Here is a 16,774-nt window from a genome sequence, read left to right on the forward strand (position 1 = left end):
GCAAGTTGCTTCAAAGATGATTAAGCATTTACGAGTACTTACAGCATATCATGCCAAAAAGGTGAAAGTTACTAAATGAAATTATTTCAGGAACAAATATTTTTCATTTAGTCCCCACAACGAATAACAGTGACCAAGAGCTAGACAGATTTTGAAGAAGTGTGCTTTCAAATGATTTCCAGCATAAAAGATTCTTCAGCATAAAACATTCTGAAAGAGGAACACATTTTCAGTGTTAGTACTTAAGAAGCTTTCCAAAAAATCTGGAGCACACATCCCAGGTTTTGGAAATACCACTTTATTTTCCAGTGAATATCCAACTTAAAACACTTGCATCATTGCTTATGAGCCTCCAAATTGATTAAATACTAAAATCTACAGCTCCAGTGCATTAGTTAATTAGATATCTAATAAAAATTATCAGTGCAAAAATAAAAATTAATTCAGTAGGCAGTTAAATGCATTTTGTTACAAAGATATTTGGGCTTTGAGCACATATACATCAAATAATCTGGTAAGAGAATCCACTTCCAGTCTGTGCTCCAAACAAAACTATTCCACACCCAATTCTAAAGACAGGCAAGAACTAATTTTTTCTTTTTAAATGAAAAGTCTGAGCTTAGTTACAACACTCATCACGGGTACACATGCTGAGAAATATTACAGAAGTTCCCCTCTATTCAGAAACAGGATTTGTTCCAAAAGAGGCTTTCCTGTTTTTCATGTGTGATCCTTTTGAGACATCTATGTTTTTTCCATTCAGAACAGAGAATTAACAACATTCCAGTGTGCCCCAGTGTTGGCAAATCCTCTTTGCAGTCTAGATACACGATGATGATTGATGAAGCTGTTGGGCCTATGGTAGCAGGCAGAGCAGCTTGGCAGGAATTCAGTGTTATTGAAAGAAATCTCAAATACTTATTCCATCTCCTCTGCTAACTTTAATCACACTATCAACATGCTGCCAGGAATAGAGCCTTGAAACCAAGCCATGAACCTACACAAGCAACCCTTGTTGGTGTATTACTGCTGCAATACAGGTAAAGCATAAATTCTGTTTATTTTTACCTGTTTCCATTCTACATCGGACACCAGCTAAATTATGGAAAGATATTTCCTGCACTAACGGTTAGCTTGCAGCAAATTTCATTAAGGTACTATGTCTCATTTTCCTTGGTTAATGAACTGATTAAGTTAAGTTCTTCAGTTACACTGCTGGTAACTGCAAGTTTGGGATAAAGGAAAGCAGTGCAGGAGCATATTTCACATACGCTGTAAAAGTTGGTTAAGAAAGCAGATCAGTACTACAGGCATTTAACCACTAATCTGCTCATTTGTTATGCTGATAAAGAAACAAAAATCTTACCTCAATTGCTTCATAAACTTCTGACAAGCTTATCCTAAGTAAACCAACAGCATGCCAAATATTTAAGGTAAAACTGTACTAGCTACAAAGCTAATACAAAGACTGATATGCTTCTCATGACCACCTTTTTAGCTGGTTTTGGCTTTGCTTAGAACAGTAAAGCTTAAAAAGAGAGGCCTGAGACATTTACAGGGAGGAAGAAAAAAGGAATTGTTGACCAAGCTTACTGTACGATTTTTACGTTTACAAAAACCATTCAAATTGCAACTTCATAATACTGAATGTACAACCCAAAAGTTTGAATTACAATTAGATTTAAAACTCTGTTGAGATCTTTCACTGGTTACTCTTCAAAGTAAAATATTCCATAAGACAAGTTTCTTTTCTTGAAACCTACAAGCAGAATATAGAGTTTTCCCAGTGAATTCTCAGCTAACTATGGCTGGAATCTATTAACCTACTTTTTGGGAAAGGGCCATGGCTGCACACCAGGATAGTTGATATTACATTAGTCTCTGTTTTCCCAAATGATACGATACTCTGTAGACGGGAGAGAACTCCAGTTTGCAACTCCCTGAGCTGATGTAGTCACACAACTTTCAGTTCCACCTTCCAACAAAGAAATACTGGCATTCCACCTGCCATGAACCAAAAACCATAGATAGGCACTTAAGTTGAAAGTATGCAAACCTTTTCTTCCCATCCCAAGCCTGTAGAGGAAATTCTCCTTTTTTCCTATCAGCTTCAGCTTTCCAAAAGAACCTCAATTTAAGTCAGAAGCAACTGAGCATGGCACAAATCCAGCATTATTAAAAAAGGTCTTAAAAAGAGACATATTTGGCCAGTTCCTTCTCCATGTCAGAATACTGCTCTTTGAGGCGCTCCATGGCTTTTCTGTGCTCTTCGTCCACCTCTGCACGTTTGTTCTGCTGTTCTTTCATGAACTCCTCCCAGTGGGCAATGCACTTCTCTTCACGAGCCATCACCTTGTCTGCCTGAAGCTGACAGGAGGAAAATATGAAGTTTTTAATAATCATTTCCACACTAAAAGAGGGGCTTAATGAGGGCTACATAATGTTAAATTGTCTGGAAAGTGGCAAGAAAACATATGGAAAGGGGAAACTAAAAAGAAAACATTTATTTTTGTATAGCCAATCCCAGTGGTAATATGTCTGCAATACTATTAACGTGATTGTGTTAGCAATGATGCTACTTCTATAAAATACAACAACAGAGAGATTAAATGTTTTGAAACTGGCAGCTAGTGTTTTTGCTTTAGCCAGCTAGCTCTCACTGTGATTAATGTCTTTCTTTATAAATAAGTTATTTTTCCCCTCATACTTTCCTACTGCTTGGCTTCTGCTAAGTCTAATTCCATTCACTATCTTATCTTGAAAAAAAAAATTAAAATGTCTAGATATCTAGAAAAAGAAATCATACACACACCCAATGCACATGACAAAATGCAGTGTATTTCTGTGGATTGCTTGCAAGCTGTATTGACAGTCTGGCCCCCTTATATTACATGTGCAGAAGCCAAAATAAATCTAGGCAGTTGTTCTTCCATTTGCTCCATCTCCCAGCAGAACAGAGGATTAATCCTTTTTCCTTTTTTAGCCCCTTTCCTTTTCAGTGTATCAGCAATGACTGTTTCCTCTGCACAGCATTTTTGTCAACTAAAGGCACTGGGAAACCATTTATGTATTCTGAAACACTCTGCTGTTCTTCAAGATCACACAGCACGGGCTAAATACAGGACTTTTTTCAGTGCAGCCTTTGATACACTTTAACATCATCACACCAAGATCCATTTTGTTTGAAACAGATACAGTAACATCTACTGACAAAATGCACCCAGTGCACACTAACAGTTTGACTGGTACACTAGTTTGTATTCAATGGGTCTTGAAACATTGGTGTTTCCAACACTTTTTGACACAGTTACACATCACCTTCCCAAACCTGATACAACATTCAGCCAGAATCTTATTATTTTTTCAGAACATAATTTTTTCAGAAAACCAAGGTATTTTTCCTCAAGTGGCTGCACTACAAAGACAACTTTTACCTATATTTTTAAAAAAGTTACCTACATGTTACTACTCCAATTCAGAAAGTTTCAAGCCAAAAAGCCTCACCATACAAATCTTAAGAAATGCTACTCTTCCACTACATATTAAAAGAAAGAAAGAGTGGAAACATACAGCTAATATTTTTTAAAAAGAATAGTCACCATTCTTACTGACTGTTCATTTTCTAAGTAATAAATTTCTTATTAAAGTTTTACTTCAAACAAACAGTAGCAGAACTGTAGAGAATTTCCTGCCTCTGAGTATCTACTCTAGTGTCAGACACAAGCAAACTCTGTCAGTGCTCAGACATGTGCTATTTGCCCAGCACCAGTATTCAACTGCAACTGGACTGCCCATCTTCATCAGTTGCAAAAGAGGAAAGAAAAACATGACTATCAGTTTACATCCATTGATGCACAGCCTGTTTTGCTTGATGGCCATGGAAACGTCTTTGGTTTTTCCTGAACTAAATTATTATCAAGAGCATTTTGCAAGTAAAGAGATAACACAGGAACACAATAAAGAAGTAGTAATGGGAATACATGAAACTAATTTCTTGTTTAATTTTCCAGGTTTTAGATTCAGAGCACATGTATTTCAAATAAGCAAAGAGTAGCCAACTGAAAGGGTTCCAATGATTCGCATGTTCCTATAATATAGCCCTTCATTAAATAACCCATCCACAAGTGAAAAAAAACACTTCCTTTTCAACAAGCAATATATATAATATGGTCAATGTTCTCTGCAAACTAGGAAAGATTTACATTTCCATTCTGGTAGGTTAGTAGATGTTTTTTGTTCCACAGAAAATAAGCTATTTTATATTTAAGCTTTCCCTGTATGTGACAAATGTTATAGTCTGAGCTAGGAGGGAAAATAAAGCAAAGGAAATAAAAAAAATAGTTTCCATATATAAGGAGATTGTAGAAAGAGTTAGCTAGATCCATTAACTTTGCAGTGTACATTTTATAAGTGCAGAAATCACCCCACAAGAAGTTTTACTGCAAGTATATAAAGTACAGAAAAATATGTTTTTAAGTTTTGCGATACGGAAGGCAGACAAACTTGCTGTGAAACACAAGATTCTTGGATCACAAAATAAAAATCTATCCATCCATCCTTTACCTTTCTTGCTTCATACTCCCTCTCTTGGAGTCTATGGATCATAGCGTTGGCAGCTTGCACTGAAACAACAAATTGCAGTAGATCAATCTGCTGCCATAAATCAAAGAAACTTGCCTGAAAGGGACTTAGAAGATGTGAGGGTGTTGCAAGCTGAAGATTATATCCCACTGCATTATTTAACTCTGCCCAAAAGTCACCTGCACTTGCAGAAAATGCTTTACACTTACAACTTTTACACTTATAAAAATAAGTAGGCTTATTTCAGAATTCAACCTTTGTATGTTCTAGAAGCCGAAAGCAGGAAGGCAGTGAGGTCCTCTTGCGTCCACACTCTTAGTGCTGCTGATGAGCTGGAGTGTGCTACTCAGCACCTCAGAAGACATCAAAAACTACTCTCAAGCCAGTAAGTAGAAACAGATGACCAAACTCTATGTTTTAGTTAGTTGGGTTTTTTTTTTACTTATTTTTTCCCCAACAGCTGTGCATAGACTCCACATGTACATCTTTATGCTGAAGTCCATCTCTTCTCTCCCAGACTAAGCCTGGGAAAACTTGTCAATAGAAACAGGAACTGTATTCCTTCCTACACACGTTTTCCCCCCTAACTTATTTAACACCTAATTTTAACACACAATTAAATACACTGATTTCCCAAGCAGCAACTGGATGCAGTCCTGGACAACTGGCTCAAGCTGCTGCTGCTTGAGCAGGGAGGTTGGACATGACCTCCAGAGGTCCCTTTCCACCTCAGCCATTCTGGGAGTCTACTGGAGATGTACTGCACAGCTGGCCATTAGAAAGTCAGGGAGCAGCACTGAAGGCTCACCCCAGTTAAATGGTATTAAGATGCCTTATTTGCATAACTAAATTTTAAGTTTCAGTGTTTTTGGTGTGTAAAGCACCATCTACCATTTGCTATTCTGCATATGCCAGATGCCATGTAAGTAAGTTACAGGAAATGAAATGCTTATACAACATGCCACACATAAATTGTAACAAAACCCACAGCGGCATGTTTCAACTGCATACATTTGGCAGCTAAAGCTGTGTAGCCACACTCTCTTAAAATCTCTTTTGAAGAAGCCATCCTGCTAAACCAGTAAGAAAAAAAAAGAACACTTAAAATTAGTACAAATTTCAAACATTCTTTTAAAATCTGAGCAGTAAAGAAATACATTAATAAGATAAGGATGAAACATAGCATGCAATTACTATTACTTCCCAATTTGTGACTGAATAATAATAAATTTCATAGCTATACAGCAGTAAGTTTTAAGTGATGGAAGATAGTATTATGCACTCCTGTGGGAAAATTAGAAACTTGAAGGTCACACCACAGCATGCCTGCAGGAAACCAGGAAACTGAAATTTTGTCCATGGCTTTAGTCAATGTGGAGCACTATTTCCAAGTGAATAGGAAAAGAATGAGCTGAAACAGCTTCTACTTAAATCAACAACAAACTTTAATGTAACCTTAGCAAGAGCTGATTGACTGAACTACTACATATCAAAAAACATCCCTGTTGTTTCCCTTTTAAAGTTGCACAGAAGTGAGAACAAAGCACATGAATAGAAAACTACCCAAGCATGATAATTTTTTAACAAGTCATATTTTGAATCCAAACTATTTAAAGTACACCTCAAAATGATGCATCAAGAGCAATGAGATGCAGCCTGCTTACATTTCTTGAAAGTTTCACTCAGATTGTCTTGCATTGCCTGCTCACACTTTGGAAGAACACGTTCATTTGTCTCAAAGATGGTGTGTTTTAGATTTTCCAGTACTCGCAGTTCTCGGAGGCCACGTTTTTCCTGCCACAAAAATGAAAGAAAGTGAGTGGCTAGCAAGGAATTCCACTTCACAAATTAAAGATGGTATCCCAGTTGATAAACTAATATCTTCATCTCAAAGACTAGACTCCTGTCTACTAAAGTGTTACTCTATTTATTTAACAAGATAGATAAAATCGCCAAAAATAGCGAGCAATCATCCATTCTTTACATTAAAATACAAAAATCCTTTGAATAACTCCTCTGGCCCTTGTGAGAAAAAACAGTATTAACTATTTACACACCATGGGGAAACAATGTTCTGTCTTCTATACATAATTTACAGCATCTCTAAAACAACAGAGAAAAACAGAGCTTGAAAGCATTTCATATTTATAACTCAATTGGTTACTGAGAAATAACACAGCAGTGATTCTGCTTGCTTGATATCTGACCCTCCACATTTAGTATAGCAGGAGGTGAAAACAATGCAAGGAAAATTGTTTAAACTGAAGTAAGGCAATGAATTTGACTAAAAAGTAATATAACACAGCTGACTGAAGAGGCAGTTCTTCTAGATCACTACTGATCATGACTAATTACAAGTACAGCAGGATCTTGTTTTATTGTCTAAATTAAAATAAAATATATATTTTTCTGAAGCCACAGAACTACTTCCACTCTGAACTTCACCGCCATTTTACTTTAGATAAAAATTCTACATAAACAAAAAATACTTTATCACATGAAGTGGGACAGGGATCACCACACCCATTTTAAAGCTTCAGAAACAGAGGCACAGACAAGTACAACTCCTTAATTAAACAGGCTTCAGATTCCCTGAGTGCAAATCTCCATTCCTAGCACACTACGTGCTGATCATTGAAAGCATAAGCACACGTCCTACTACAACCAAAAAGTATCTCATATCTCAAAGTTAGAAACAAGTGGAATTTTTGGGTGCCAGTGGTCCTGAGCCCACTTAAAAGGAATTCTAAATTGCAAAAATTTAAACAATCCTCTACTTTGCTACTTTCCCCTCATACAAGTATAAACCAGTAACTAAATTTCAATAAAAGATATAAGAATATATTAAATCTGCCTAAGAAAAAAAACAAGACTTCAGGTTAAATGAGACAAATATATGAATTATCAACCCAAGGATAAGTTCTACTTTTGTCCACGAGTTTAGTATTTTCCTTCCCGTGGAATGACATTTAAAATTACTTACTGTATCCTATAGCTTAGTTAGGGAAAGCAGAGGAAATAAATAATTTCTTATGACTCTCAAGCTTAGATGATACAGATCTGATGAGAGTTTATTTCATATCCCGATTTTGCTAAACCAGCAGAGACAAAATACATCTGCTTGAAATATAAGCTACAATCTAGGTTGGGGAGGGTGAGGGGGCAAGACATTTTAATGTCATTCAAATCAGGTCTGCATACTGGAATTTGGAGGTGTAACTGCATTTTCAGTTACATGTTTAAATTCCACATTCTGTAAGAAGGAAAATCTATAGAGAAACAGCCTTCTCCTGGCAAAGGATTCAAATTTTCTAAACTTTTGCTGCCATCTTGTGGAAACCAAATAATAGTTTCCAGGCAAAGCTGTATATAAACACTTCTACACATTCAGTACTTTAGCCTTATCTGCAGCCAATCAAATAACAGTTATTCAATTTTTAATGATTTTACTACTTTGCACAAAGTGTTCCTCTTCTCTTCCAGTAGTTTCACTTTCTCTTGCATAACGAAAATCAAAGAAAATAAAAATGTAACTGTGGTAGCTGAACCCAGCTGAGACATAAAGCAGTTTCTCAAGGAGATATAAACTTACACTGGCCAACAATACTTTCCTTGAACCATCTGGACTTCTCTAAGATGTTAGGACTACATTATTCTCCTACATCAATATTCTTGCCAGTCTTCTGCAGGGAAAAAAAAACCCCGAAAAACCACACGTTCTTTTCAAAAGTTTTAAAAGAAAATTTACTGCCTTGTTTGCTAAAGATGCAGACGTATACTACAGGTGTGTAATTTAAGGAAGAAAAATCCATGTCAAGCCCTTTTGAAGAAAGTTACGTACCTACTATGATATCTAAAAAGATGCTAAAGCTGTTCAACATTTCAGACAGTGCCAGCATCCTATAAGATACAAATACTTACTTCAAATTCTTTAACAAAGTAACGTATTTCTCCCTGAATTACTGGTCGGTGATCCAGCAGTCTTGAATAGACTTCCCCAACATCTAGAAGATTAATGGAAGCCAGAATTTTAGTTTTTCTCTCACTCTTAAACCAGGCTACACAACAGAGGCAGCACACTAGACCTCACTGTGAGGAAGGACTGTTGCTCACTAAGTACCTACAAAACCAAAAGAGCACCGGAACAGATTTCGTAGGGTGACCTATCTATCCAGCAAACCACCAGCTTAGATAAAACACAACGAACCAGCACTCCACATGCCAAAGACACCTTTTTGTGAAGGTGGATGTTTTCCTCTGCAGCTCAGCACCCTTCGGCTCAATCCTCTTTCTGCTCAGTACAGCTTCTGTATCTGATTGTAAATGCTGGTAAAAGAACAGAACTAAACGCTGCAGCTTGACAGAGATCCACAGAGTAAGTGTGGGAGTCTTTTGCAGCAAGAGACAGGAATAATCCTCACTACAAAGGAAATCTGTCAGCATTTTCTTGTATTCTAGGGCCAGACTTGAAATTTGGTGTTGGAAAAGAGTAATTACTACCTAAGTATGTGCAGAGAAACAGGCTTGTCTGTCACAAAGAAAAAGCCTGCTGAATTCAAAAGCACTGTGAGAGTATAGCAAATGCTGTTTCAAGAAATACACAACGTAGTCCCAAAAAAAAGGCTTTAAGGTGGCACTGCCATCTAAAGGATGCCTTCTCCTGCCCCAGGTGATGGGCCTGCCCTGTGGCTCTACTGTATCCACCCGTGTTGGTTCTACACCCTGAATCCCATCCCGTTCAAAAAGGTGCAGACCGATTATTCAGAAATTTGGGAAAGTCGTGGCTGTAGTAAATAAAGCACGGGCTAAACCACTCCCCAGTCCAAACGCTTTTGTGTACGGATTAACCAGGACAAAACTTGGGAGATCAAGACCAAAAGTAAGAGCTTCCCAGGAAACACCTTGCTCGTGGCAAAGGCCTCGGTGGCCGACTCGGCTCCCCGAAAAAAATCCACAGAGACACCTTGGTTTCTAATTCAGAGAAACGAAAGCCAGCTAAGCCTCCCAGGTGTCCAGCTTTAAACCTCAGCACACGCCGCCGAACCTCAGAGGGATGGAGGGCGCTGGAATCCCAGAGAGCTGGATCGGTCCCGGGGGGTCCCGGGACACTCCGGCCGCTCCCGGGGCCCCTGGGCCGTCTCTCCGCCGCTGCCGCGAGCTTACACAGCAGGCTCGGCATCTCCGGGGGCCCGCACCGCTCCCTCCTTACCCTTTATGATGGGCTGGATAGGGGACCCGGCGGCCGGAGAGTCCCGTCTCCTGTCGGCGGGCGGCGGGGCGGGCGCGGCGCCGCGGGCGGGGGACGCGGGGCCGGCCCCGCTCATGGCGCTCGGCGGCCCCCGGGCAGCGCAGCCCGGGCCGCCCCGGCCCTGCCCCGGCCTGGCTTCCTGCAGAGCTTCCGCCAGGCCCGCTGCCGCGCCGTGAGGTCATCGCGCCGCGCCGGCCGCGGGAGCCGCCCCCGAGGAGCCCCGAACCCTCCCCGAGCTGCGGCTGCGGGGCAGAGACTCGTACGGCTCCGGAGAAGGGCGGCGGGCTTGGAGGGCACGTCTGTGAGAGGCGGCTTGAGGGAGCTGCGGGTGTTTAGCCTGAGCCAGAGCAGGCTCAGGAGAGACCTTATTGCTCTCTCCGGACGCCTGGAAGGGTGTAGCCAAGGGGGAGGTCGGTCTCTTCTCCTGGGTAACCAGCGACAGGACAGGAGGACATGGCCTCAAGGTGTGTCGGCATGTTCAGGCTGGACATCAGGAGGAATTTCTCCACAGAAAGTGTGATTAGACACTGCAATGGGTTGCGCAGGGCCGTGGTGGAGTTACCATTCCTAGAGGTGTTTAAGGAAAGATTGGACGTGGCACTTGGTCTAGTTGACTTCGTAGTGTTTGGTCATAGGTAGGATTCGATGATCTCAGCGTTTTTTTCCAATCCAATTGATTCTCTTGATTCAGAAATTATAGTAAGGGGCATTAAGCATACATTAAGCAACCCAGTTTGCTTCTAGGTGCAGCAAACATGAGTAACAACTGCTGGACACGCAGGTTACAAAAAAAACCCCAAACAAACAGCTTTTTGCTGCTCTTTTTCTATTAAAAAAAAAGCAAAAATGACGTAAAACTCTGTACTTTTCTTTTAAAGCCATTTCAGAGTACAAGAGAGGTTCTCAGTCTGAGAAAGACAAGGAGCTCCTGGAGTAGGTCCAGCAGAGAGCTACCAAATTGATTAGGGGGCTGGAGCATTTCTTAGAGTGAAAGGCTGAGTGAACTGGGCTTGTTCAGCCCTGAGAAGAAACAACTGAGAGAGAACCTTATCAATGTCTATCAGTATCTTAAGGGGTGGGTAACAAGAGGATGGAGCCAAAGTCTTCCTGGTGGTGCCAAGCAATAGAAAAAGAGGCAACAGTCAGAAACTGAGGCACAGGAAATTCCACCTGAATACAAGGAAGAAGTTCTTTACTGTGCAAGTGACAGTGCACTGGAACAGAATGTCCAGAAAGTTGTGGAGTCTCCCTCCCTGGAGATGCTTAAGTACCTTTTGGATGCAATCCTGTGCCAAGTGCTCTGCGAAGACCCTGCTTGAGCAGGGAGGTTGGACCAGATGAACCACTGTGGTCCCTTCCAGCGTGACCATTCTGTGATTCTGTGAGAGCATTAGGGTGTTTTCAATATACTTCCCCTCCCTCCCAGCCACTTATAAATTACAGTACATTAACTTCTCTTTGTGACTTTTTTTCTTCCTGCTACTCAATAAACTCATTAATTTCTAGAACAAGTAGATTCTGTTTAGGCCATTGCATCTAAGTTTGTTTGTTCTTTTACACTTTTTAAAATAAATCTGCAATACATACCACACTTCACAGTGTCCTGGTAAGGTCAATCAAGAATAAACTGGAACACAAATTCTGCTACAGCTGCTGCAGACTTCAGTGTCCTGAAGGCTTCCTTCCTGCCTGGAATACCAGAAAGGTGCCAGTTCAGCTGGAACAATTACTAGTTTACTAGTAGAAAACAGGAGTAGTATGTATTCTTTATTAGAAATTAGTTTTGCCCCTTGCGTTTTTTGCATAGCTTTTATAAGTAGGAGCAATTGTGTGGGTCAGGAAAAAAAGGGACTTTTAAAAGCTATTAGAACTGACACAAAAAATAATTCTATTATTAAATCCTGTGCCACATCATAAAAGCTTGGAAACTGCTCACGGAAATTACTATATGGGGGATTTTTTTGACAATATCTATAATCTTCTAAACTCAGGCTTAAAAATGAGTTAATTGGTTTTGTTGAAACAATCTCCCCCCGAATCAGGCAAAATATAGCTGGAACCTGTCTAAATAAAAAATTAATCTTACACTGGGAAGTGTTCAATACATCAACTGACATTATTATTAAATTTAGCATAAATATATAATGTAAAATAGTTTTTCACTCCTTCATTGTTACATAGTCTGTAAGTATTACATTAATTAGGCAATTAGTAAATATAAGAATTATTTTAAAACAGTTCCTTCCTACATTATCTTTTTTCCTGATAGTGACCGCCTATTGCAACCTGTAAATTAGTATTTATATTTTTCCACTTGAATCCAAAACATCTAAGTATTTGACAATCACCAGTAAATTACAGTCATGCTCATATATTAATATCTGCAGGATATCTGGCTCAATCATCACTACTAATTTTGGCTAGAATTGTTCAAATCTTAATTTTACCCTTTCCAGCTTAGCTGCTATCCTTTCATAGCCTCTCAGACATGTTATTTTCCCCTCTAAGCCCTATGCTCTGGCTTTTTATTTGTTAAGAAGGAAATGCTGTAGTTAAAGGGGCTTTGTAACTACTCCATTTCTAGGAAACAGTTTTTACATCATGACTAATGTCAGGTTCAGAATTATGGGACTGCAGCAAGGGCAAATCCTGTGACAGATAGTTGCATTGGTTTCTACATCTACTGTTCTGAAACCAATCCTCCTTTGTTTGAATATTGTTGGGTTTTGCTTTTTTTTTTTTTTTTTTTTTTTTTTTTTTTTAGAATATGCTATTTGTTGTATTTATGCCTGGTTTTGTTTTTTGTTCCCCTGCTTACTCTCATTGCCCAGTCAAGCTTATTTTCAAAACATATTTTAAAGGAATTAAGGAGGACTTAAAGAGGTGATGGCTATAAAAAAGACAATACTTGTGGAGCCCCATACCTGTCAGTTTGTAGAAAGTAGTCATCAAGTCACAAAAATATGGAAATAGCTATGGCTTGGAGCATGAAAATCAACATATGTAGTCATCATGTATTTTTTTGGAAGATAGGCTAAACAACCTCTGTCATTTTTGCCGTGCAATGGAACCCACTTTCTCTTTTAGGGATCACTCTGCCACTTCCCATTAGCATCAGCAGCATTCTGAATTGCAAAATCTTCAGATGAATGTGCCGAGTCCTGTCATTTCCCCCACAGGCTGTCTGGCGATGATAATCCACTAAAGGATTATTTCATCCAAGTGGCGGTGTCCGAGTCAAATGCCGGCAACAGGCAGGGAAACCCAAACCTGTTGAGGCAGACATCTGCCCAGATGGGAGCAATCGGAGCGACGGCCCTTAAGAGGGCGAGGCGGGGGACATACTTTGTGCCAGCAGAATAAGTCCATGGGCTGCACCCGTGATGGGAGAGCAAGACCACGATCGTGATGGCTGGAAGTTTGCGGGCTGCGATGCTGATGCCGGCCAAAGCAGGCCCGGGGCTGCGCTCTTTGGAGGGGTGCCTTGTCACATTAGCTGGGCGGCCACTGTGTTTGATGCTCAACCTGGACAGACAGGCCTGCCAGGCAGAAACTGCTCAGGCAGATGATGCTGGGGAGGACAAAAATTATCCACCGCAAGACTGAGAAGACAGATGACACCCAGCAGGAACAGCAAGCCAAATCTGCAGAATCCACAATGCAGCTGGCTAGCCCGGGGCTACCTGCCTCTTTGAAGAGGAATAGACATCACCTACGAGCTGTCAAATTAGATCACCAGCCTGAAAATGCTGAAAGAGATTTAGTTCTTCCAACAGAGAAGGAAAAGTTTAATGGATGAAAATCTTCCTAAAGGGGCCAAGGTAGTGTGGGAGGAGAAAGGGGAATCCTTCAGATGCAGCAACAATGAAAAATTAGTCACCTCCTGCCTGCCCGCAGAATGAGAGATGGGATACGCGGTGTTCTGTGGCAGCCGTGCTGGCTGTAGTCACTACCAGCGTGGAAAATAAAGGCTATGCCTGCAGGAATGTGCACGGAGCAGCAACAAGTAATGCTTGCTATAAAATCGATCCCCCTTTCCAAATCTGTGATATCTTATATCACCCTGGAGCTGGGCTCTGAGGTACAGTACGTCTCACATTCAAGACATGCAGCGGTGGGATACAAAGGCCCAGTCTGAATCTGAAAACTCAGCAAAAAAAGTGGTGCATGATGGCATTTCCCCTTTAATTTCTTCTGCAATAAAATTCCAGCACAAAGAAATTGTGTGTAATCCAAGTCAATTTTGATAAATAAATAAAAAAAAATTAAGATTACCAAGTGAGTAAGCATGTGCTCAGGTGTATGGTGAATCTGAAACCTGGCATTTCCATCAGGGACAGCAACAGCATGATCCAATTATAGATGCAAAGAAGAAATACTGCTCTTAGGGGGAAAATATTAAATGAAGCAATCCATTAAGCAGCTGCATCATTGCAATTACACTTTGAAGTTAAAGACTGTGAAACGCACCAAAGATTAAAGAGGTGATAAGATTAAAAACTAAAAGTGGAAAAAAAAAATCAAATAAGCCTACAGATCCCTCTTACAAGATTCTGTATATACATACAATTGTAAAATTAATTTATAGCCATACCAAGCAAATCTACTTGAAAAATCTATTCCCAGCTTCTGCATCCAACATAGCAGATAAACCATAAATCACCTGCAGAGATGCAGAGAGAAGATGCTAGCAGATCAGAAAGAATATAAACCAGATTTCTAAATAGTAGAGCTTACATTGGATTTCTCAATGATTTATTTTACAGTTCTATCTATTCCTTAATTTTCATCTCTCACAGCTAGTTGCTTTTAAAGTACTTTGTACTCTTCCATATCAACAGCCAACTTTTGATCATCAATTTTTTTTTTTTTAACCAAGCAAAAAATAAAGATACTCAAGTTCTACTGCTCTTCCATCTGTAATGTGATTTGGTCTATTTCACAGACAAAACCACTTTTAAGTCACATTTTCATATAAAATAGTTAATATAAATGGGTGTCTTAAATGAATTGCAAAGTACATCTACAGTAAACCTTGCTTAGAGTCTCAGCACCCTGCGAGTTACCCAGGGATGGACCCTTCAGTGTGGGATCCACACCCACACTGAAGAGTCCAGAATAACCTTCCATGAGCTATAACTGAAATTGATGTGTGTATATGTGTGTGAGAGAGAAATAAAGTGAATTTGTAGAATTATTTTATTAAGATACCCCAAAGCTGTAACACCTATTGTAAAGCCTAAGGTACACCTCACAAAAAATAAGCTCTCCATTTCTAGGTCTATGTGCTTCCAAAGATTCAGTCAGTAGCATGAAATTCCCAAGAGAAGGTCTACTTCAGTTTACAAATATTTTGAAGAGGGTTGAGTAGGCTACAGAGAAGGAATACAAGATGAAAAAGATTAAAAATATGTGAAAATATCATCTCTTACAGGGAAATAGCCAAGGTGTTTGCTAGGAGGCTGCACTGGCAAAAGTTACACTTTCTACACAAAGAATCTCAGGAAATTCAATAGTTGCAAAGCTATTGACAGCAAGTACTTACTGTGGTGAAGAAGGGTAAGGAAACTTGCTGGATTGGACTGTTTCAAGTGTGAACCAAAAGTGATACCTTCTAACTCGTTTTCTGTGTGAAATAGGTTGGGATGCCAACCTGGAAGGTAAATCACTGATGACCAGGAACATGACAGAGCACATGACACAACTAAGGTATCATAAATAATTTCTTTAGTTTTGCTGCTGAAAAGCCCTCATTTTGGTTCCATCTGAATGGTCAGATTTTCTAAGTCCCCAAATCTAAACTGGAACTATTTTTTTTTTTTGTTCAAGTGTAATCTTTCCAAATTTTTCATTCCTGCTCACTCTTTCCTAATCCCATATTAAACCTGGATTTTCTATAAATCACTGTTGTCCAGTTACAAGTCTCAGAGCAAGAAACACCCCTAGACTTCAGAAGTCAAACTGAACTCTCACTTGAAAGTGAAGTTACACACACAAAGACAACTAAAAACCATCAGCACATTTCTAACATACCTCATGCAATACCTGAACACCTGTTTCAACCTGGTTTGTCTACAAGGAGTCATCTTCGCATCTTGGGGAAAAAGACAAAGTGCTAAGTGTAAGATTTCACTGAACACTTACAATTATCATATTTATTTCACTGTTGAATTCTTCTGTTGCTAAAAGGTTGTCATGCAGCACTATCTCACCATATGGCAACACACTCAAGTCCCAGGGGCACATACTTATAAGACCATAACATGTCAGGCCCCTTGAATAAATTAGAACAATTATGCAAAATAATAATACTGCAATGATGAGATAGATTAACAAATGAAAGCATTGCTGTTCATGAAATGCTGTGAAAATAAATTCCACACATCACTGTGGTCATCATCATCATCAAAATGCAAAGCAACGAAAGCAAAACATCACAGTGCCCTTCAGCAACCAGAGTTTTAAGAATGGAGAAAGGGGTTGCAAGGGAGCAAAGTCTCTTCTACCAATGTTCAATGAAAGTATAATAAAATATTACAGAAAGAGGAAGTAGCTTTAAAAGCAGCTGAACATTTACCCATGCAAACCCTTTACACAGACCATTGATGTTAATTTGAGAGCTCATCTTTTAAAATTACGAAGCCCAGTGGAAAAAAATGTACCCCATACAGTCTTAGAGCGACTCAGATAGAATTGTGTGATTTTTCCAAAGTTTTCTTACAGATTTATTTGTCCTTGATCAAAAGGCATTAGATAGAAAGGGGGAGAGGCAAGAAAAATCAATACCATCTGGTTTTCCCAGTCATCTCTCTAAAGGCAAAGCCTCAATTCATTCTTTTTTGCTTTTAACCCTCTATCCCCTAAATTTTCTCCAAGCAGGGGAAAAAAAATGAATTATGCTAAAGTTACTATACAATAATGACCAAATACCTTTAAGATAGCAGA

At 39.5% G+C, this 16,774-nt stretch overlaps 1 protein-coding gene across 1 annotated transcript; it reads right to left on the bottom strand.

Annotated features, from left to right (window-relative positions):
- Positions 1–282: 282 nt before the first annotated feature.
- Positions 283–9,975, bottom strand: BLOC1S5 (biogenesis of lysosomal organelles complex 1 subunit 5). The gene is made up of 5 exons (XM_066187865.1): positions 9,791–9,975; positions 8,503–8,585; positions 6,246–6,375; positions 4,564–4,622; positions 283–2,367 (listed from the first exon to the last, which is right to left on the bottom strand). The coding sequence occupies exons 1-5, from the start codon at positions 9,903–9,905 to the stop codon at positions 2,188–2,190; spliced, it is 567 nt and encodes a 188-aa protein (XP_066043962.1). The 5' UTR covers positions 9,906–9,975; the 3' UTR covers positions 283–2,187.
- Between the last annotated feature and the right edge of the window lie 6,799 nt (positions 9,976–16,774).

Source organism: Chamaea fasciata, unplaced genomic scaffold, assembly GCF_029207755.1.
Source record: "Chamaea fasciata isolate MVZ Bird 193981 ecotype frontalis unplaced genomic scaffold, bChaFas1.0.hap1 SCAF_1, whole genome shotgun sequence".
NCBI lineage: Eukaryota > Metazoa > Chordata > Aves > Passeriformes > Sylviidae > Chamaea > Chamaea fasciata.

Excerpts from the sequence above, each read along its gene's own strand:
- BLOC1S5 (XM_066187865.1), bottom strand. The coding sequence starts at position 9,905 with ATGAGCGGGGCCGGCCCCGCGTCCCCCGCCCGCGGCGCCGCGCCCGCC. Across the intron at positions 4,623-6,245 it reads GAGTGAAACTTTCAAGAAAT|TGCAAGCTGCCAACGCTATG; the intron begins GTAAGCAGGCTG and ends TTGTTGTTTCAG. Across the intron at positions 2,368-4,563 it reads GGGAGTATGAAGCAAGAAAG|CTTCAGGCAGACAAGGTGAT; the intron begins GTAAAGGATGGA and ends TCCTCCTGTCAG.